This window comes from Acanthaster planci, linkage group LG15 (assembly GCF_054643075.1).
Source record: "Acanthaster planci isolate LZ-2023a linkage group LG15, COTS_SCS, whole genome shotgun sequence".
Lineage (NCBI taxonomy): Eukaryota > Metazoa > Echinodermata > Asteroidea > Valvatida > Acanthasteridae > Acanthaster > Acanthaster planci.
In genome coordinates, this window is record NC_141791.1 from 3,598,398 (window position 1) to 3,618,915 (window position 20,518).

Consider the following 20,518-nt stretch of genomic DNA (forward strand, 5'->3'; position numbering starts at 1 on the left):
ACGTGTTGCAAACTCTTGGTGGCGCACTGTTTTGATTCGCCCGTATTGTGCACACCACGGGTGCATAAGTTGGTGATTTAAAAGCCCCACCCTGTCAATGTTTATAAATTTCAATATCGACTTCGTTCTACATGTAAATGGTTTTAAAATCATTCCTTGGTGTCCTCTGTACCCAGTATGTAACATTAAATCCTCAGAGAAATCGCAGGAAAAGGTAGTAAGTTTTGACCCCATAGCTGTTCTATGTTTCTATGCGAAGCCACGTGAAAAAGCGTTACGCTTGTACCCTACCCTGCTGCCAAGGCATGTCTGGAATTACCCAGGCACGTGTCTGGAAGGCCTTTTGTAAGAGGCCAGCCTCTTATAGGCTACACAGCCAATGCATGTGCTATGCAGAGGTCGTTTATGGGTCACAGACAGGGCCTGGGCAAACATGGCAGCCCTTGTGGAAACAATTCTCGATGTCTGCCGGCTGCAAGATGTCTGTACACATTTCTATGGGAACGGGCCAAACTCTGGCTGGAGGTCTGGCTAAGGGGAACCCCCACGTCACGGTGACTGTACATGGGTATTCAGCATGAACAGGGGTAGGGCTAGAGGAAGGAAGGTCACTGCAGTTGGCCGTAATTTTTTTTTATCAAATAATTAGCAAAAAGTGATTCTCAAAAATCACGGCAGGCCTCTACTCAGGATAAGAATTTCTGTTGAAGTTTAATTGTGCCATTCAGCTTTACTTTTTTTTGGCTTCAGGAAAGACAGATGGCTACACATCTGATATTGGTTACACATACATGTATGTATACATGTACCGCCTAAACGCATGCAGAGTGTGAGGTTGCTCACTTTCGAACTAAACCTTGATATTCATTGTTCTTTGTCGCAAGGCATTGTGGGTTATATTTGCTGTCCTTGTTCAACCGATTCAGTGCCCACACGGAAACTGTTGCCCCGGCACGCGTGGTTGTGAACTCTGTCCAATTAGCGCCCGGTAAAATTGACTACATTTGCCCTTCCCAGCGCCCTCTAAGGGCGGAGAGACAATAGCGAAACCATTTGGTGTAACTTGTAACATACATGTAAACCCGAACTGCACGAACGTAGTCTGCAATTCACCGCGTGGAGATCAGTGATCGCAAATCGGCTAGTATGGACATTGTGTTTTTTTCACTCGGAATTGGCTGTCGATCAGTGATCCCAACGCTGGTTCTCCATCCATTAAGCGGGCTCTGGTGCCAGTGAACCCGCGGCGGACGGATCACTAATCAAGATTCGGATCCGTGTGAAACAAACAAACAAACCATCGTTTTCAAGTGCGTAGGCCTACGGAGAAGTTAGTATTGAATAAGAATACTCTTCAGTGCTTGGACTACAACCTTTTAGCGCCAAAGGTTGTTTCACATTATTTTCAAACACATGTGACAGCACTTCAGTAACAGAAATCTAGGGCCGCTAATGAGGTGTCAAGTTAAACGGTGCTGCAGTAAAAGATCCTCGGTATACTTCGAGTGGTAGGCGGTGATTCGTTGGCGCCGGTGTAGTACTGTTTACTCAATCAACCAAGTCAGTTCCAGGGCGAGGAGGGAACACATTAGCGACAACTGCAGCAACAAAATATCCCGCCGACGAACATGAAGCTGGAGGGCATCCTACCATTGCTGGGCAACTTTGGCCGGTACCAGTTCTTGGTCTGCTTGTACTGCTGCGTGCACAACATTTTCGGTTGCTTCACAAGTCTGGGCAATGTATTTTACGCGGCCGAGACCGACCACTGGTGCGACGTCTTGCCGAAGGAGAACTGCTCGAGGTGGCCGGAGTTCTGGGACAACTGCACCGACGTGAAGAAGGCCGTTCTCCTGCCCCCAGCGGAGAGGAATGACAGCGAGTATTCCCACTCCAACTGCAAGCAGTGGGACTTGCCGGACGGCTACGCGTTTGATCCGTACGCACCGCTTGATGCCTTGAATTACTCGGAAGTGTCCTGCGAGAATGGATGGGCGTACGACACGTCGCAGTACAAAACCACGACCATTTCAGATGTGAGTCATGGCTTGAATATTCTTCTCGCTGATGTGTCTTTATTTCGATTGCTATACAAACCCGTCTAAAGATGCAGAAACCTAGTCAAATAAAAAAATATATATAACTTGAAAGGTGCTGCCAAATGCTTACTGACGATAGTGGCCTGCAATGTACAAGTCTTGCTTTAAAAGGTAGCAGGTCTGACTTTGCGATTCTGGCAGAATGTTTTGCCTTGGAAAATTATCTTCTGGGATGTTAGAAGTCATGCAGGCCCTCTAACTTTCTTTGAAATTTGAAAGAAAGTCGCGGTGACCCAAACTGTTGCGAGTCTCTCTTCAAATGTCTGGGCGTTGTCGGCGGATAAACGTGAAAATTTTTGTTCATTTTTCAGCACAATCAAAAACACAACTAGAACGGGTTTTGCCTTTTTTTACAATGTCTTTCTCTATCGGTGTGCCTTGTGTGGTCGGAATGGACCTCGGCCTCCAAACTGCGTCAGTCTCATCTTGTTATGGCTGTTAATCTTTTCGAATTGTTTTTTACCTTCCCAGTTTGGTCTCGTGTGCGATTACGGAAGTACGCCCAGCCTCGCACAGTCCTTGTACTTCGGTGGTTTTCTGGTAGGGTCCTTCGCCGGAGGTGCTTTTTCGGACTGGTAATTAATGCACTAAGAAAGACGCGGCTGTGTTGGGGGGAAATCAAGCCTCGATGATTAGGAGTCAAGTCAGACGCAAACTCGGCCTGGACTCGGGCCGATGGGACCCAGATCAACCCGGACCTGGTCTGAGTTTGAGTCTGAGTTCGTCTAATTCTGAGTTGCTCTGGGTTCCGTACTTCGCTCGCTCCGGCCTTTATCTCAGAATTTATAGTGACACGCTGCAATAAAGATAACATTATGATGAGGATGGGCGTGACACCAATGTACCCTACAAATTTTAGAGAGAAAAGTCACTCGATTTGCCGAACATTTCATTTCCTCCGACAGAGATAGACGAGTAGACAAATTCGAGTGAGATTTGTTTTCTGGAATAGCTCACGATTCCAATCAAGGTGAAACCAAAGCGTGTTCAGCCTTACCAGTCTATTTTCACACTTGATCGTTTGCCCCTGTAAGGCCACTTTTTGAAAATAGCGCGCACTTTTGTCTTAAATATAGAAATAAATCTATAGCTATAATGAAGCTATAGGCCTAATGAAAATGCAGTTTTCAACCGAAAATGATGTTATTGTGGGGTAAAAGTTTTCTCTCGAAGAGAAATCAAGCAAAAAATAAAGAAAAGAAAACCAAACTGCATGTCAGAAATGTTGCAAAAGAGACAGGTGCCAATTAAGATTAAAATACATGTTTTTATGTCTGCAGGTTTGGCCGGAGAAAAGTCGTCATTACAGGACAATTGTTGTGGCTTGCTGGTTTCATTGCAACCACGTTCTCGGTAAACATCTACATGTTCATAGTCATGCGTGTTATCTCCGCTGTAGGTGTGTTCGCTAGCTACATGGGCCTGTATGTCTTGGGTAAGCGCCTTGTATACTCCTCTCCTATAGAAAACCAGAGGGGGGGGGGAATTATCCGATTATCAACCGTTTACTACTGGAGCCCAGGCAGAACGAACCTCTAATATGTATGTTCATGCAAATTTCATTTATGGCACCATTGTTAATTGGCGACCAACTGGGGTCCGACTTTTGAAGTTGATGCCACACGAATTTGGACTGAGCTGAGGCACATCGGTCGATGGCTACCAACAGCTGACCCTGCAATGGCTTAAAATAAACATTGTTCTTGATTTGGAAAGAATCCAAGATGGATACAATACGCAGGTCAGTGAGTGGCATAATGCACTTATGGGCAAATTCGGGCGCGAAGTGCAGTGTTGGACCAGTAGTCCATTATTTTTTAACAATGCGCATGCGCAATTCTGTTACACTCGAACGACCCCAGTCGGTCAATTTTTAAAAATCTCATCATTACATTTCACCGTTGGCTGGTCATTGAAATATATTTTTGTTTTCATGTAAATGGTTTCCCCCGTAATGATAAATAAAATCGGCTATTAATTACCAGCGGTGCGACCATACCCCTGGGGCCTGGTCCCAAATGGTCGATAGATAGTTCAAAGCATCCATTGTTTGGGCGATGTTAGCCAAACTATAATAAACTATAGTCGTCGCTCAAACGTGCCCCATGATGAAACACTGGATCTTTATGCATGATATCACATCACTATCAGCACAGGAGAGACTCAACTTGAAATTCTGTTGAAATTACCGCAAGCGGGAAGATTCAGAGGTGTCGGTTTTGCTGGATTGTATAGGTTACTTGGAGCGCTGTCCACACACAAGTCTTGTTCAACGGATACTCTATGAATGAACAAAATCCGGGTACATGTATAACATATATGCATGGACGTGTTTTAGGCTCTTCTTTGGAGTCCCATGGTGACACGCCCAGCAAACCTTCTGCATAATTTCCATACATTCATCTCATTCGGAGAAGGGTGGAGTTAGCTGGGGCGTGTTCGTCTTCGTTGAGAATGGCCTTTGTAATTTCTAATCTGGTTCCACAGCTCTCGAAGCCGTCGGAAAGTCATGGCGCACGGCGGTCACCATGGCATTCAGCATCGCCTTCGCGGTGGGTTACTTCTTCGTTGCCACCGCGGCTATGTACCTGCGACAGTGGCGATCGCTGTCCATGGCCCTGTCCATGTCATCGATTATTCTACTGATCCCGTTGTTGTAAGTTTCCGTGATAAACCGGTCTGTGTGCCGTATAATTACGCTATAATCGCTGCCATAAACAGTACAAGACAGATCTTGAACCAAAATCTTTCAGGATTCTCACATGTAACCCTTACTGAATTTCTGTGGGGGGGGGAGTGCACGAGGCTGGATGTTTAGGTTTTTTTTTTACACACTTTGGGAAGGAAGGAGATGAAAAAATCGTATGCACTTTTGTAATTGCCCTTTTTGGATGGGCGATAGACCCTGTTGGCCCCAATGGGTTGATGTTGAGGCAAGGATAAACTGTTTTGGTCATGTTTCTTCTTCAGCACGTACAGCAGGATGCGACCAGTTCAGTCAGATATAAATATGTTTGGATTGAAGTTTTTTTTAAATTTGCCATAAGTGACCGCTTAAAATGTTGTTTATCCTCTTCTCAGTTTTATCAAGGAGTCTGTTAGATGGCTGGTTTCCAAGGGCCGGATCGATGAGGCCGAAACGGTCATCCGGAGTATTGCTAAATTCAACAAGAAAACTTTGCCCGATGTCCTGTTTGAGAAGACGGACATTGAAGACGAAATGGTAAGACGTGCGGCATCACTGGCGTAACCAGCCGACCGGCCTTTGCTCCGGGGTGTACTTCGTCTTACGTTCAAACTCATTAACATTCCAGTTGAGTGAAGACCTAGACCTAGCTCTAGACAACAGATTCGGATGCAGCCTTAAGTTGTCAGAACTGAACTTCGCCGGTTCACGAACGACTATGAAATGAATGCGTTGCAGTCGCATCGCTACAAACAATATGCACACCCCTTACCATACCAATACGGCTTTTTTTCAACCGATGAGGGAGTGCTTCTGCACGAGGCGGATAGTACACGGTATAACCATCACCGTAGGGACGAGGGTGTGACCTGGTGTTGATAATAGGACTTAATATGATCTTAATTTATTTCGTGCAAAATTATGAAGAAAAAAATTTAATACTCTTATCACACTGTGTAGATTACTGAGATGACATCTTCAACACTCCCAGAAACCTTGTTTTCGCGCGTTTTTATTATTGATCCCAGTATTGATTCCACGTGCTGATGTCTGGCAGGGTTTTCCGAGACAAAAGGTTGCTCGCTGTAAAATCTTACCCCACGAGGGAATAAATGGAATTCAGCTGTGAAAATGGGCTGGCGACCGCCGCCAAGGTCTGTAGAATGTTGTAAACCATACTTGTGTTGCATTGCAGGAATCGAAGAAGTCGGCCATACCTCCATCCGTCATTGACTTGTACAGAACCCCCAACATGGCGGTCAAGACGATCAACATGCAGTATAACTGGTAAGAATTATTTCCAGATAATATGAATTGGTTTTACAGATGGATGATGTTGGCATAGGCTGCATTACTTTTGCTTTCACTGAATTAGTTGAATTTTGTTGTCCGAATCGTACCCAATCGCTCCCAGGTTTGTTAACAGTCTGGTGTACTACGGCCTGTCGCAGAGCACCGGCGATCTCGGCGTGGACGACTACTGGGCTTTCTTCGTGTCCGGCGCCGTCGAGATCCCGGCCCTGGTCTATGCAGTCTTTGGCGTGGAGTGGTTCGGCCGGAAGTGGAACACCGCGATGCTGGAGCTTATCGGTGGAATCGCTTGCTTGGCCACCATCTTCATCCGTACGTAACTACTCGAGCCGAACAGAGGCAGTGTCAAACACACAACTGACAGGCTAAGGCTGCATTATGGCCGAAGGATGTCGCCACTTCCTTCCGAGGAGCAGACACATGCCATAATCTGTCGCAGCCAATTTTCGTTGTTGGGCGCAACCTTTTGATACAACAACGTAGAGGCTTGTATCACAAACTGGGATAGACTGAGCAAGGGGCTTCCCCGTTTTAAGATAAATAACTACGAAATAAGACCGGTGCTTTTGCGCTCGTAGGCTATATTCACCACAATCATCACTGTGTTACGCATTTTCGCCGTGTTCATGGTTATCTCTTTCCACTTGTAGCCCTCGGGATCTGGCGGACTGTGGTGGCCATGGTCGGCAAGTTCTGTATCTCTGCCACATTTGCCATTATATATGTCTACTCCGTCGAGTTGTTCCCAACACCAATTAGGTACGATCGTGTTTCAGTTTTCCTGCTGTCATTTCACACAGACAAATTTTTGTTTTTTCCTAAAGTTGGCAGTGGTTAACGAAACTTTGGCTGGCGACATCTGGCGATACATCTGGCCCGGCTATTAAAACAATGATGATGAAAACTTTTACAGAACACTAACTGGAAATAACCGTCAGTCTGGCGTAAATGGTGCACGTGTATTACACTCATTTTGGTCACACGATGTTGTCAGCCAAGGGGAAATATTAGTTTAAACCGGGGGGGCAAGGGGGCAGCTTCCCCTCCGGGAAAGAAAAATGGAAAATTAAAGTGGAAACAAGGGGAAAGCGAAAGAAATGAAAACTAAGATGAAAGGGGATGAATATCACCAAGTTGCTTTTTAAAGGAAGTTTTAAACCGACCCCTCCCACTTTCAATGGGCTTATCAGTTTGTGGCTGATGAGTGCTTTGACCCCTAGAAATTTCACCTGGGAAAAAGCGTGGTTGGTCCCCTGGAACAATCCTAGTGACGTCTACGGTACAACCTACCCACGAGCGTAGCGTCAACTGCAGTAATGACTACTATTTTTTGGACAAAGACGTAGGCTTTCGACTTTTCTTTTGTTTACAAACATCGACCGTCATTTTGTATGGGCGGCCGAAGTTTGTAGAACGATCAGCTCTGGCCAGTAACATCTTCTATTTCAAAATAAATACATACTTATTTATTCGGTGCTGAAATAGGAGTCGTTTTCATTGCATTTGTGATTTTGTGTTTCAATACTGGGTTGAGAATTTTTTTAAACTGTATACATGGACTGTTTTTTTTACTCTTCATCAGCTGCATTTTGGCAAACCATGGTCGCCAAAAACGGCGCATGTGATACGGCAAAAGCAAGATTTAAACGAAAGGAACATCTTACTGACGTGTTTATTACCAAACAAAGATCCTACCTTTTATTATTGCAGGGCTGTCGGTTTGGGCGTCAGTTCCTCTGCTGCCCGTGTGGGTGGCATTCTATCTCCCATCATTTTGCTGTTGAAAAACACGGTGCCCGTCCTCCCTCTGGTCCTGTTCGGCTCCAGCACGGTGGTAGCAGGTTGTCTGGTGCTCTTCCTACCAGAGACCAAAGGCCGAAGACTGCCGCAGACGCTCGAAGAAGGAGAAGAATTCGGAAAGTATGTGCCGTCCGATTCCGGGCTGTATCAAATCGATAACAGAGAGATGCATATTAGCCTATCTATTTGGAGTCGATTACCGAAGCATCAGCAGTAGTTGAAACCGGTGAAACATTTTGTCGGTGTTCTTAACACCAAGAAAAGAAAAGAAAAGAAAAGAGAGTAGTTGGGTAGTGTAGTAATCGTAGTGGCAGTAATGCCGAATTTATTTTTTAATTAATAAATGGCATTTTCTGTTTATTCAGATGTCGATGCATGGGCGGCAGCGCGTCCGACGAGTCTGGCGTCAACCTTGAAGACATGGTCACCGACGGAGAGGGCGTCTTTGCGATCTCCAACGTAGCCTACGATCACGGAGAGGAGAAGAAATATCGCGACTTCTCGCAGCAATTCACGCGAAGACACCGCGAGTCTTCGCATATGTAAATCACGATGCAAGCTTGACATAGTTATTAATCCTCTCTTATGGCGTCACCCTATTCAGAAAAGTGACGACCACTTGAATTATTCCAGTGTCAAGCAATTATACTTAACTTAGTATTACTTAACAGTTAAATATACCGATTTAGGCGTTCCACAGGTTTCTGAATTTCGATTTGCTGCGCTAATATTTTCTGTTTCATGTTCGATAGTGATTACAGGTTTTCATTTTAAAGTGGCACGCATCAGTATCTCCCTTGCAATACACGTTTTTGTGTTAATAAAAAAAAATGTACCAAGTTTTCCTGCGAGTCGATTCCAGTCCGGTATTGTAAACATGGACGTGTCATCACGACTCATTAGCATCTAATGAATATTGATTTCTGTAATGTATTACCGTGGAGAGGAAATACCACAGTGCGCGCGCTATAGGCATGCGTAGAACATGTAGCCACGGACGACAGCACAAACTTGAAAAATGCTCTCATTCTTCGGAAACTCGAATTTCAATCCCGGTTCCTTTGCAGGATTTCTAGCCCTAACAGCCCTGAATCCTCCCATAGTTTTGCACACACCCTAGGGAGTCAGGGCTAGTACATCCACCAATGACGCACGATTTCAGCATTATTGTAAATCGTGATGAAAGGAGCTCAAACTCTCGACGGAAAAGAGATAATGCGGCACAGTAGACAAGGCACACAGATTTTCCCCGGTACGCGGTATACGCGGTGCGCGCGGTACGGTGCGTACGCACGTGTAGTTCCATGTTCATGTACATGCGCGTTTGTAGCGGAACCAGTCGTGTCAAGGATACCAGTTTCAATGTTCTCTCAGGTATTACATCTTACAGGGCGCTGGGCTACGAGCGAATATTACATCACGACGGTCAGATTGTGGAAAATTTTCATAAAACTTGAAGAGACCGTTCAAAAGTTTCAAAAAAATTACAAAAAATACAGACGCAATACAGACATGATTTGGTAACGAATATATGATTTATCGCACGCTAAACACAATAATAGCTTATTTTCGAAACTTTTAAAAGCGTTGAAGTTGGTTGTTAACTCTTCCTCCGTTGTCAAAGTAAACCATTTCTTGAAATAATTATAACGATAACAATTCATGTTTAACGGAACAGATTGTTTAGAAACTTACCAATCAAGACTTCCCAGGTGATATTCCAAATGTATGCATTTTTTCCCAAACGAAACAATTTCTTAGAGATGAGAGATTTCGACGTGTAAGCACGTAACTCGAAGATTGTAAACGTGGTCTTCATTTGAAGAGACGGTGAACTGTGGTTCCCAAATAAGCCGCTATCCAAACTCGGTGAGGGTGGTGTAAAAAGTCCTCAACTCCCTACTGTAATCGATAGCATTTTGATAACTTGAATCTAGCATATTTCTACAGCTAAGTTATTCGTATAAATCCACGTTGATTTGTGAGGTAATGAAGACAGTGTGTACGCCCTACGATCCACTTATGGTGTCAACTGCGCGTCTTTGCCAGTCGACTGCGTGCCTCTGTGCGGACTTAATATGCATGCAACCGTCAATGAACAAAAAATCGTTGTTCACTCAGCCGAAGAGTTGCAAAAGGAATGTCTTGCGCCAGGAGTAAAGTCTTTATATTATATGCAGATGTTAGCTGGCGAACACTGGACAATAGTTCGAATTCATCTCACGGCTCAAAGCATCAGGAAAACCTTTTTTTTGTTCTATTGTTTAATGGACCCTACACCTGAAGTGGAGGCTACATTTGAAGCGAAATGTTGGACAGAGAGAACCCCCCTCAGTTCCTGTTGGTCATTGTTTTACCGGAATCTCAGGAATTCTTTTCAGACATATGGGGTGTGTGTGTCAGGTAACAATAGTCTAGGGTGAGTATAGGGTTTGGACGGGGGGGGGTAATCCTCCGTGCCATATCTTGCTGGGTATAACAACGTGGACTGAGACTCGACCGATCAAACCTTCTAAGAATCCGTGTCTGCGGCTGGACAATAAACACGCGTATGCGGAAGCCGCATCTTCCTTTGACAATTCCAGCCATAGTGTGTTCACATCTACCAGTCCTTTTCAGTGATATCTCTCGACTTACTCATTAACCAAGCGGAACTTGGAAATTACCCCGAGTTGATCCAAAATTCCCTTGCAGACTCCTGTCCCGGTTTCTACGTTTCCCCCAAAATCTACCACTTTTATACACCACGCCTTTCGCCCGGAACAGTCACAAATATTGACCAATGTTTCATGGAAGCTTTTTTGCAGGTTTCTGTTCTTGGTTCACATCTTTAAATACTACACAAAGATACACTGAAATACCCTGACAGTAATTGTATCATGGTTTGCACGTAGGACAATTTTGTTTTGTATCGATGATTCTGTTTAATTAAAATTGATGAGTTATTGTGTAACTATTGTGAAATATCTGGGATCGATCTTGTGCGTGTGCACAGAGCATCATGTTTTAACCTGTACTCTTTATTCTGTTTCTACTGCCTTTCGTTGTGTGCGAGACACTGAAGCCGATTTGATCTGTACATTTTGATTATGGGAAAACCCGTAACCCATCTAATACTTGAACATAAGTTTATTACCAGTTCAGTTTGGAATGTGTTAAAAGCCCTTTGCACATATAACCTCTCCTAGTTACCCTGTTTAAATACCGCTATAAACCGTTATCATACAGACAAGAATACACGCACCTGTCTCGAAAGGAGGATGTAAATGGTCCACTATTTATTTTCTGTAAACTGTTAGTCAGTACTCTTAAAGTAATAGCGATCAAATGCCGCTCACTTGTATTAGCATTGGTTGAGAGTAAAGAGTAAATATTGCAGTGAATAAAATGTGTCGAATTGCTTTGTGGGTTTGCTTTTGTAGATAGGAGCGAAAAGTAAATAAATTTTCTGCTAAAAGATACAATGATTCTTTTCAGTAATTCTAAAGTCCGGTCCATGTGATAACCAAATATCATGGTTGTGCTAAAAATGCCAAATCCTAAAGTGTGTCCAAAGTATCAGTGCCTGAATTTTTTTTCATAAACGTGGAGGCAAGGAACAGCACCCAAGTGGGCGCAAACTGCCACGAGGCCCGAGCTGGATCAAGAGAGGGCGCAATTTTCCTTGAAGAGGATAATTAACTTCTTAGAAACTGCCCCCAAAGGCCACTTGATTACTTCAAAGCACAACAATAGTACGAAAACTACATGCAAACTGCAAACAACTAATAGAAAAACAAGAAAAAAACAATACTATGTGCAATGAATACTGGCTCTCCAAATTGCCCCTAATATGGTTATTACAAAACCCCATCAGGAAACCAGGGGAAACCAAGTATTTGCTAAGTTTAATGCGTAAACGAAATGGCAATAATCGTGATTCTGAAGTGGTACTGAAATATATAGGCCTAACCTTTATGATTTTGCTATATTTATCCCGCATAAACAAAAACCATTAAGACACAGGATTAGAAGGAAAGGATTTTCTCAGAGTTTAAAAAAAATAACAAAGCAACACTATCCCAACTAGTCAGCCTCGAAAATGGTTTATATTGCCATGCACATCTAACAGCGCCCATAAATCGCCAGACACCCTTGTATTGAAACGCCGACTCAACTCTTGACATTCGTCAGAGTAAATCACTTAAGCTCTGTTTGTGCTCAATGTTGCACTTGATCATAGAGAGTTGACATGTCTTACACATAACTCGTGAAAATCGTATCAGTTATTGCATTTGTGGAAAAGTCACAACTTTCTCTCATGCAAGATTTATTACCAGAAAAGAGGGGCATGCGCTGATATCTTGGTGAGCTTGTTGATACCAGAAATAATTACCATTTTCTACGTGTAAGTCCTTTTGTTTTACATGTGTGAACTCTCGTGCAGTCCTTTGGAAAACTGCTGCGAGAAGTCGCGATATTTCTTCTCTTCTTCACGACCGAAGGCTGCGTTGGAGATCGCAAAGACGCCCTCACCGTCGGCGTCCATGTCGACGAGCTCGGCGTTAGACTCGTCATACGCGTTCCTGCCCATGCATCGACATCTGCATATCACAAATTCAATGGAGCTTTTGAGCTAAAACAGCCGAGTCACATTACAACACACCGTCCTCTGAAAATTAACGGCGGTTTAGAGCAATAAAAATGAACCATTTAGATATTACTTTAACCATAAAGGCAAGTTCATTAGAGAAAAACGCACCTGATGTCACGGCCGCTCGAATTATGATCAGTTCATGTAGTCGGCTTATATGGTTTTGATGGCTGCATCTCCCATCATGCGTACGTGTTACTTTTCTCGAATGACCTCATAGGCGGTTCATTTTGTACATCTTCTGATTTAATATCCAACTGACCCATCCGGGCGGAGCACTTTCGAGGAAAACCCACCTTCCTATTTCTTCGCCTTCCTTGAGTGTCTGGGGGAGCTGCTGGCCGCGCGTTTCCGGTAACAAGAGCGCCAGAAATCCCGCTACCACTGTGCTGGAGCCGAAGAGAATGAGAGGGAGATCGGCCACGCTGTTTTTCAGGAGTAGGATAATTGGAGAGAGAATCCCCCCAACTCGAGCCGCCACGGAGCACAGTCCCAGTCCAACAACTCTGTAAGGCGAACAGGAATTTTGGAGAAATGGTTGCGCTGTCGAGCATTAAACTGCTTTGATTACTGCATGATCATTAAGATGAATAAAGAAATTGACTGGAGCGGAATTTGAACCTGCGACCTCCAAAATACCGGTGCCGGTGCTCTATCAACTGAGCTATCCGGCCCTACGTTGTTGGCTCTTCCCATTTGTCAATTATCTCCTGCCATGGGGCGCTAGCCAGAAGCCATGGAACCTGAGACACCAGGTCGCAGGCTCGAATCTAGTCAGTTTTCCTGTATAATTTGTTTCGTTTTAAAAAAATTAATTTAAACGAATTAAAGACAAGGTTGGCTCATGAGAACCACGTTACCTGACAGGTGTGGGAAACAGTTCGGTCGAATAGAGATAAATGATGCCGAATGTTGCGGAGATGCAAAACTTGCCAACCATTGCCACCACGATCCTCCAAGTACCAGTGGCTATGAGGAGGGAGAAAGAGGGGCGGAATCATCCTCAGGTGCAACAAGTGAGAGACACGCGCAAGACTGATTAATGAAATTGTGCTAGCCTAAGGTACACGACTGATCACTTATCTGCTCCTCTGTTGTGTGGAGTGGGATGGATGTAGGTTATGAGTCATTCATTTCAGATAATCCCTCGTTGCTTGGTTGCAGCACAGCACATCAACGTAGAGCAAAGCAACGCAATGCAACGAAAAGCAACGAGACACAACCCAACAACACAGTACCACGGCACGGTACAACACGCGCACTCACTCGGCGGTTTCGTAGCTCTCAAGGTATACACTAAAGGGGTATTCGGATTCTCTACGGCGTGCGTAACTCACGGATCACAATTGTCGCCAAACAAGCTGCACCACCGATCACTTCAAGTATACCCGTGTTCCATTTCCGGCCAAACCACTCCACGCCAAAGGTGGCATAGATCATGGCCGGGATCTCCACGGCGCCGGACACGAAGAAAGCCCAGTAGTCGTCCACGCCGAGATCGCCGGTGCTCTGCGACAGGCCGTAGTACACCAGACTGTTGACAAACCTGCAAGACAATAATGCCAAGTAACATCGCATGAGTGCGTTTCAACGAGACACTTGCTAAGGAAATAGGGTTGAAATTTCTGAGAGTTGCTTAGTGCAAGTGACATACACTGTAAATCTCAACTGTCCAAAATTTTGCCAAAATTTCTCCGAAACTGCACGATTGATAACTTGTATCAACTTTCAATTATAAATGCTCAGCAGTTTGAATCTAATAATTTACACTCTTGAAAGAGTCAGCTGTCTTTTCCTCAAACTAGTTACATGTACATACAATTTGTGAATTTCAATAAAAGTCACAAATGTTAGGAAAAAATCTCAATATCAGTATACATCCAGAAGCTGTTCCTAAATTTCTCGAAAAAGCTTCCCAATAAAGTAACTCTAATGTAATACGCTTATTAAAAGTATCCATAAACGTCATTCATGTGGCTTCTCTTACGCACCAGTTGTACTGCATGTTGAGCGTCTTGACCGCCATGTTGGGGGTTTTATACAGGTCAAGGGCAGACGGGGGAATTGCAGACTTTTTTGCTTCCTTAAAACAAAACAGGAAAGGAACAGTTGCAGGCTGTGGAATTTCGCCTTATATCCTTTCATATGCTCCCTTAAGTTGTACATGCGCATTGTCGGCCAAGGAGAGCAGGCCTAGTTCACGCTTACCAGGAAACAGCGTTTGCCTCAAAATTTGCTTTTGTAATATTAAGAAAGAGGCATTTACAGTAAAAAAAAAAGAAAGGACTAGGAGTAATTAGCCTTTCAACGCCCATCTGAGACTCGTAGAAGCTTTCTGATTCTTTCTTTTACTGTTCATGTGCCAGCTAGTGGCGTATCCAGCTTGTGATGTGTGTGTGTGTGTGGGGGGGGGAATTCAAAAGCGAATGCGGCTTCTGGCTCATTCAAAATGGTGTTGGGGGAGAAAAAAATATTAAAAGCCTTACGGCACCGACATCCTTGCTTTTATTTCATGGTGCTGCTTTCCAAGGATTTTGGTATTTATATCTGATAATTAAATGTACCGATTACTTTCTTACCTGTAAAGTATTTTTGAGTAAAAAAGGAAATCTGTCAGAGCGGGGGGAGTTGCCTGCCCCCTCCCCCGCTGAATACGCGAATGGTACCAGTCACGGTTCGCTAACCACTGCTTGGGAAAATACGACCGTGACGTAGCAAACCAGCAGTTCACGCAGCAGGTTTGCGCAGGCGTTTCAGCGTACCATTTCCTTTTCGATGTCCTCTTTATCAAATAAGGCATCGGGCAAAGTCTTCCTGTTGAACTTGGCCACCCTCCTGATGACCTTTTCGGCCTCATCAATCCGGCCCTTAGAAACCAGCCATCTGATCGACTCTTGTAGGAATCTATTGGCAAAAAAAATCCTCAATCTGTTAGGCCCTAGGTTGAAAAAAATACCGAAGAGCCAGGAACAGCACTGTTAGTTTGCTTCTATGCAAAGTCATGCGCAATATGCAATGCCATGCTTTATTATTTGTACAAATTTGTACCGGTAGTGTCACATTGACTTTGTTCGAATTGAAATTCAAACGAAAAACTTACATTGTCGGGATGAACAGCACCACCGACGTGACAGAGAGCGCGAGTGACAAAGCACGCCACTCCCTGAGGTGCATGGCTGCGGTGGCGATGAAAAAGTATCCCACAGAAAAGACAATGGCGACAAACATTGTCACGGGTGTGCGCCATGCATTGCCTACATATTCCATAACTGCAAGAAACAGGGCCCAAATAAAAGCTGACTTATGCTACGTCCAGTTATGAGGTGTACATCGAGACACGACGATTTCCCCTTGTGGTATACGTGGACCGCCGATCAATGGAGAATGTAGATTCAGACGCCATAACTTGCGGTGGCACCGCATTCACACGCACATTCTGCACCTTGTCGCGCGCGTGCATTTGGCAAATCACGACGCACGTAACGCGCGCGTACCACCTGTCCACGGGCGTCGTATTACCAAACCAATGATGGAATTTTATTCTAGTTGTTCATTTACGTTATGAAGGCAACCTTTGTATCTGAATCTTCCGTTTGAAATTTTATCCAGGGGAATAATGAATGGTTTCACATAGTTTGCGCAAAAGTTGGGGCATTATTGCAAACCTTTGTGCAGAGAAAATGTTCAGGAATGAGCACTTTTAGATAAAGCATTGTAGAAAATTTGAAGGTGTCCTTTACAATTACATTATAGGCACAGAGTCATTATTACAAATACACCTGTCTCTGGAATTTATATTTCATTATGAAACGAGGGGTTAAAGCTACATGTAACATAACTTACCCAGTACGAACAGACTCAAGTAGGCACCCAGATTACCAAAACCAGCGATAAATCGGAGCGCCATGTACATGTAGATGTTGACAGAAAAGGTGGTAGCAATAAGAGCCGTCACCCATAGGAATTGGAGAACAATTGCGACTTTTTTGCGACCAATCCTACACAAAAGGAATGGAGATTATTCCCTTCAGACGAAATTTTCACTTTGTTTGATTTCAATGGACAACTCTAAAACAGACAACTGTTAGGTACGTCTGCTGGTGATGTTCCATTTATTTCTATGGATGCATGATGCACATTAAACACCATGAGATAGATGTGGTATGCGCCTCCGCCAGCCAGTGGTTTATCACCCGTTTAGGACTGCCACGTGACCGGCTCTCGACCTACAGGAATGGCTAACATCAATTGTGTCCTGATAGTATTTATGAATAGCAGAAAGGGCGCCTTTCCATACATACGTTTTTGGGTGCGTTTGAGGACGCGATGCCTTCATGCGTTTCTCTTTCACTGACACAAAAATCTATTCCATGAACATAACACACGTGTACGCTGCGTTCGGTCGTCAAAGTCGCTCTGGGAGCGATTTTGGCAGATACACAACGCTTGGCCCAATACGGGCGATTCACAATAGTGCGCCACCAAGAGTTTGCAACGCGTTGGCCAACCATAACGCGAGAAATTTGTCGACCCTTTCCAAACGCGCGTTGGGTCGACAAATTCGCGCATTGTGATTGGCCAACGCTTTGCCAACTCTCGGTGGCGCACTATTGTGAAACGCCTGTATTGTTGAATGCGCCTTTAAATCTATTCGGTAACTCGTACACTTAAGACCTTACCAATCAGAAAATGCGCCACCGACGAAAGACCCCACCAAATAACCGCCAAAGAAGAGGGACTGCGCCAGGCTAGCAAGACTGCCTTGTTCACACACCAAGCCAAACTTGAATAAAGGGAGAGTCAACGGAAAAGATGCGAAACCCGTCAAATTATAAAAGGGGTTCATATTACGAAGGGAATAAATATTTCCTTGGCCGGTCTTAAACGTGCGTTTAAGACCGGCTCAGGAGAATGGACGCGATTAATCAGCGTTACCGGCCAAGCACATATTTATTCCCATTCATAAATACCTTTTTAGTCAGAAAGTCCAAAGAAACCAACATCTGATGGATTTTCTTCTGAAATTTTACTTCCAGTTTCCTTAACACTCCCGTCCATTTTATGGTATGTTCCTTTTAAAAGTTGCCCAATAGAATCCCCTTCAATGAACTTGGCGTGCGCGTGGCGCGTCGCTTGCACACAGACTCCTAACCAATCAGACCACGCATGTTTCAGAGGGAAATTATTAAACTGCCCATGTCCCATTTTAAGGTCATTTGCATACGTAATGAGGGCCATGAGAATTCGTGCCAGGCAAGCAGATGCTTCATTTCATGAAATTTGCGTCTTATTTTCAATTTTTGGACAATACCTGCCCAAAATATTTCATGGTAAGATGAGGCCTTTTCTAAACGTATTTTGTGAAAATAAACAGAGAAATAGTACCTGAGTGGTCAAAACTGGTGCTTTTTGTGTAAAGCTCTTTTCGTGAGGGGACCATGGTTTATTTACGTTTTGTTGCGATTTTTGAAAGCTTGAAACAAAGAATTTGAAGTTTTCCTGAAGGTTTCAAAAGTGGGCTGTGGTGGAGAATGGTTTGAAGGTTTTAGATTTGGTGACAGTTTCTGCCAGATTTTTTTCTCTTCCCGACCGGACGCGTTTACATATCGACCTCAGTCACGCAGCACCGCCGCCCTGCATTATCTTACGGCCTTTCGAACGTAAGAATTCAGTGACTCGGGAACGGGTAAGTTAATATGTCTTGAACTTTATTATTGAAACTGGGGTCCATCTGTTATTGTCAGGAAATGTCGAAATTCGCGGTATGTATCCCCAGTTTTACATGTATCATGATTGCATGAAACACAATGTGCACTGACTCCGACGCATAATTTCCATGTACACGCACATGTATATGCACAATGTACGCCAGTACGCGTGTACCAGGCCGTTTGACGCAGTGTACATGTACAGTACGTGGCTGGATCAGTTTGCGGATGTAAAACGCGTAGAAAGCATAAATAACTCATGAAAATCAAACAAAAAATAAAACTGATTGTACTGTGTAGTTGAGATTCGGCCTGTCGTATGAAGTGTCTCATTGTTATGGGAAAACTTCTAAAATTGAGAAATTTAGTGGAAAAAAGACCAAGAGATCGACTGAAAGTGGAAATATCTTAGCATCTTAGCAACCACTATGAGGCTAAATTTCGTATTTATGTAGCATATCTTTTCACGATTCTGTTGTGTTTTATTCGGTTTAAGCCTTCTGGAGCACATAAAAAGAGTTTCAATGTAATCGTTTGTTAGTTTTGTGCAAATGAAGTCTTTACAATGAGAAGGCTCAACATAAGATTGGTAGGTTGCTAAGAAGAATTTCGTATCGTTCACGAGGGTCTGGTCAAGCAACCGCCGCGCACTGTCGAAGTCATTATTTTCCACACTTCGAATGGGAGTGAAACATACGTGAGACCCGATTAAACTCTCTCGTGTCCATGTGCTAGCGCGTGATTTACGCTGCGGGAATTATCACTTCTCAGCGGGCATTATCAAATGTTAATTAATACACGGTCACGTGACGCGTTTCGATCAATTATATAGCAATAGAAAAACTGTCCCAGGATTCATGAATAAACATTTCAAGGCGCCTTTCCATGTACTTTTCGGGGTGCGTTCCGTACACGATGCGTTCGTACGTTTCACGTTTTTTAAAAATTTTTTTTGTCTTCCTTACTGAATGGTCGGTTAGTTTTATAGTTGCATGTGTTCGTGGATACTCACTCATAATACCTACACACTTCCCCAGAAGGAAATTTGGTACTGAAAAGGTGAATCCTGTAGAGCGATTTTTTGTAGCTCATTTTTAAAGTTACCTGCCTATTTAGTACAATTATCTTTGATAACGAAGGAAGCATGAAATTGCAGGACAAATGGGGTGTCTCGTTCCGTGAACGGTTGTAAAGATTCAGAAGTAAATTATGCATTCGGTGTAGGTTCTAAGCTAAATTTAAACAAGGTTTTCGAACTAAACCCATACCTCTGAAATGGTAGTGATTTTGTACTGTGATGTGTCGAACTCCCAGCCCTCCTTACAGTCGACTAATGTCTGGTTGAAGCCCGGAACATCACGGAGGGGCACGTACGGATTAAACGCGTAGCCGTCCGGCAAGTCCCACTGCTTGCAGTTGGAGTGGGAATACTCGCTGTCATTCCTCTCCGCTGGGGGCAGGAGAACGGCCTTCTTCACCTGGGTGCAGTTGTCTAGGAACTCTGGCCAGCTGGAGCAGTTCTCGCCGGGCAGGACCGAGCACCAGTGGTCGGTCCCGGCCGAGTAGAACACGTTGCCCAGCGACGTAAAACAAGAAATGATGTTGTAGAGACTGAGGTAGCACACCATGACGAGCTGGTAGCGGCCAAAGTTGCCGAGAAGGGGAGTGATTTCGTCTACCTTCATCGTGTTTCGTGTCTCGCGCCCTACAGATCTCGGGAGACGGGTATTTCGATTGACTATACCAAAGTCACCGCTGTTCACCTCGTTGCAAATGTGGGAAACCCTAAGGATAATGGCGTAGCTACAGCAGAACGCTGATCAATCAGATATACAGTTCTGTCCCAAGCACCACTTTGAGTTTACCTAACAGTCCAAACGTATGCATTCTTAGGTGACTTATCTAAGATTTTAACAACTCTTCACGAGGCAGGGTCCACAAATGAACATAAATACCACTGTCTTATCAAATGTGGCTCTTTGAATGTTTTCCAAGGTACACAGGTTCAGGGGCTAATTGAAGGTGGAGTTAGCGTCCATTGTGGCCTCTGAAGGATAGGCTCAACATAGCTGCACTTAAACGTGTTCACAGCGGCCATTGATAAGTTACACGGGGATCGTCTGCATGGTGCGAAGAATTTGTGAGAGAAGAGGCCTCCCGCCCCGGGTACAATATATTTGTGACACAACAGCCTGTGGATGCACCATGATTCTGCCGGCTCCTCAGTACCCAGGAACCCAAATGATGACTGTACCGTTTCGAAAATATTCAGTTAGCGCTT

General features: G+C 44.2%; 2 protein-coding genes across 2 annotated transcripts; one reads left to right on the plus strand and one right to left on the minus strand.

Moving 5' to 3' along the window:
- Positions 1-348: 348 nt before the first annotated feature.
- On the plus strand, positions 349-11,360 carry LOC110988225 (organic cation transporter protein-like). Its single transcript, XM_022251548.2, has 10 exons — positions 349-2,036; positions 2,571-2,674; positions 3,380-3,534; positions 4,587-4,755; positions 5,181-5,322; positions 5,981-6,072; positions 6,200-6,408; positions 6,747-6,855; positions 7,807-8,016; positions 8,262-11,360. The coding sequence occupies exons 1-10, from the start codon at positions 1,629-1,631 to the stop codon at positions 8,440-8,442; spliced, it is 1,779 nt and encodes a 592-aa protein (XP_022107240.2). The 5' UTR covers positions 349-1,628; the 3' UTR covers positions 8,443-11,360.
- Positions 11,160-20,464, minus strand: LOC110988226 (solute carrier family 22 member 13-like). Its single transcript, XM_022251549.2, has 10 exons — positions 19,506-20,464; positions 17,209-17,312; positions 16,373-16,527; positions 15,630-15,798; positions 15,292-15,433; positions 14,521-14,612; positions 13,867-14,075; positions 13,390-13,498; positions 12,826-13,035; positions 11,160-12,479 (listed from the first exon to the last, which is right to left on the minus strand). Exons 1-10 carry the CDS (start codon positions 19,920-19,922, stop codon positions 12,299-12,301), a joined length of 1,788 nt encoding a protein of 595 aa, XP_022107241.2. The 5' UTR covers positions 19,923-20,464; the 3' UTR covers positions 11,160-12,298.
- Between the last annotated feature and the right edge of the window lie 54 nt (positions 20,465-20,518).

What these genes read in the sequence shown, in the direction of transcription:
- LOC110988225 (XM_022251548.2), top strand. Translation starts at nt 1,629, where the DNA reads ATGAAGCTGGAGGGCATCCTACCATTGCTGGGCAACTTTGGCCGGTAC. An exon ending in ATTCTACTGATCCCGTTGTT is followed by an intron (nt 4,756 to 5,180) that starts GTAAGTTTCCGT and finishes TCCTCTTCTCAG; the next exon opens with TTTTATCAAGGAGTCTGTTA. An exon ending in CGGACATTGAAGACGAAATG is followed by an intron (nt 5,323 to 5,980) that starts GTAAGACGTGCG and finishes GTTGCATTGCAG; the next exon opens with GAATCGAAGAAGTCGGCCAT.
- LOC110988226 (XM_022251549.2), bottom strand. Translation starts at nt 19,922, where the DNA reads ATGAAGGTAGACGAAATCACTCCCCTTCTCGGCAACTTTGGCCGCTAC. An exon ending in AAATCACTACCATTTCAGAG is followed by an intron (nt 17,313 to 19,505) that starts GTATGGGTTTAG and finishes CCTTTATTCAAG; the next exon opens with TTTGGCTTGGTGTGTGAACA. An exon ending in CTGTTTCCCACACCTGTCAG is followed by an intron (nt 13,036 to 13,389) that starts GTAACGTGGTTC and finishes TTCGCCTTACAG; the next exon opens with AGTTGTTGGACTGGGACTGT.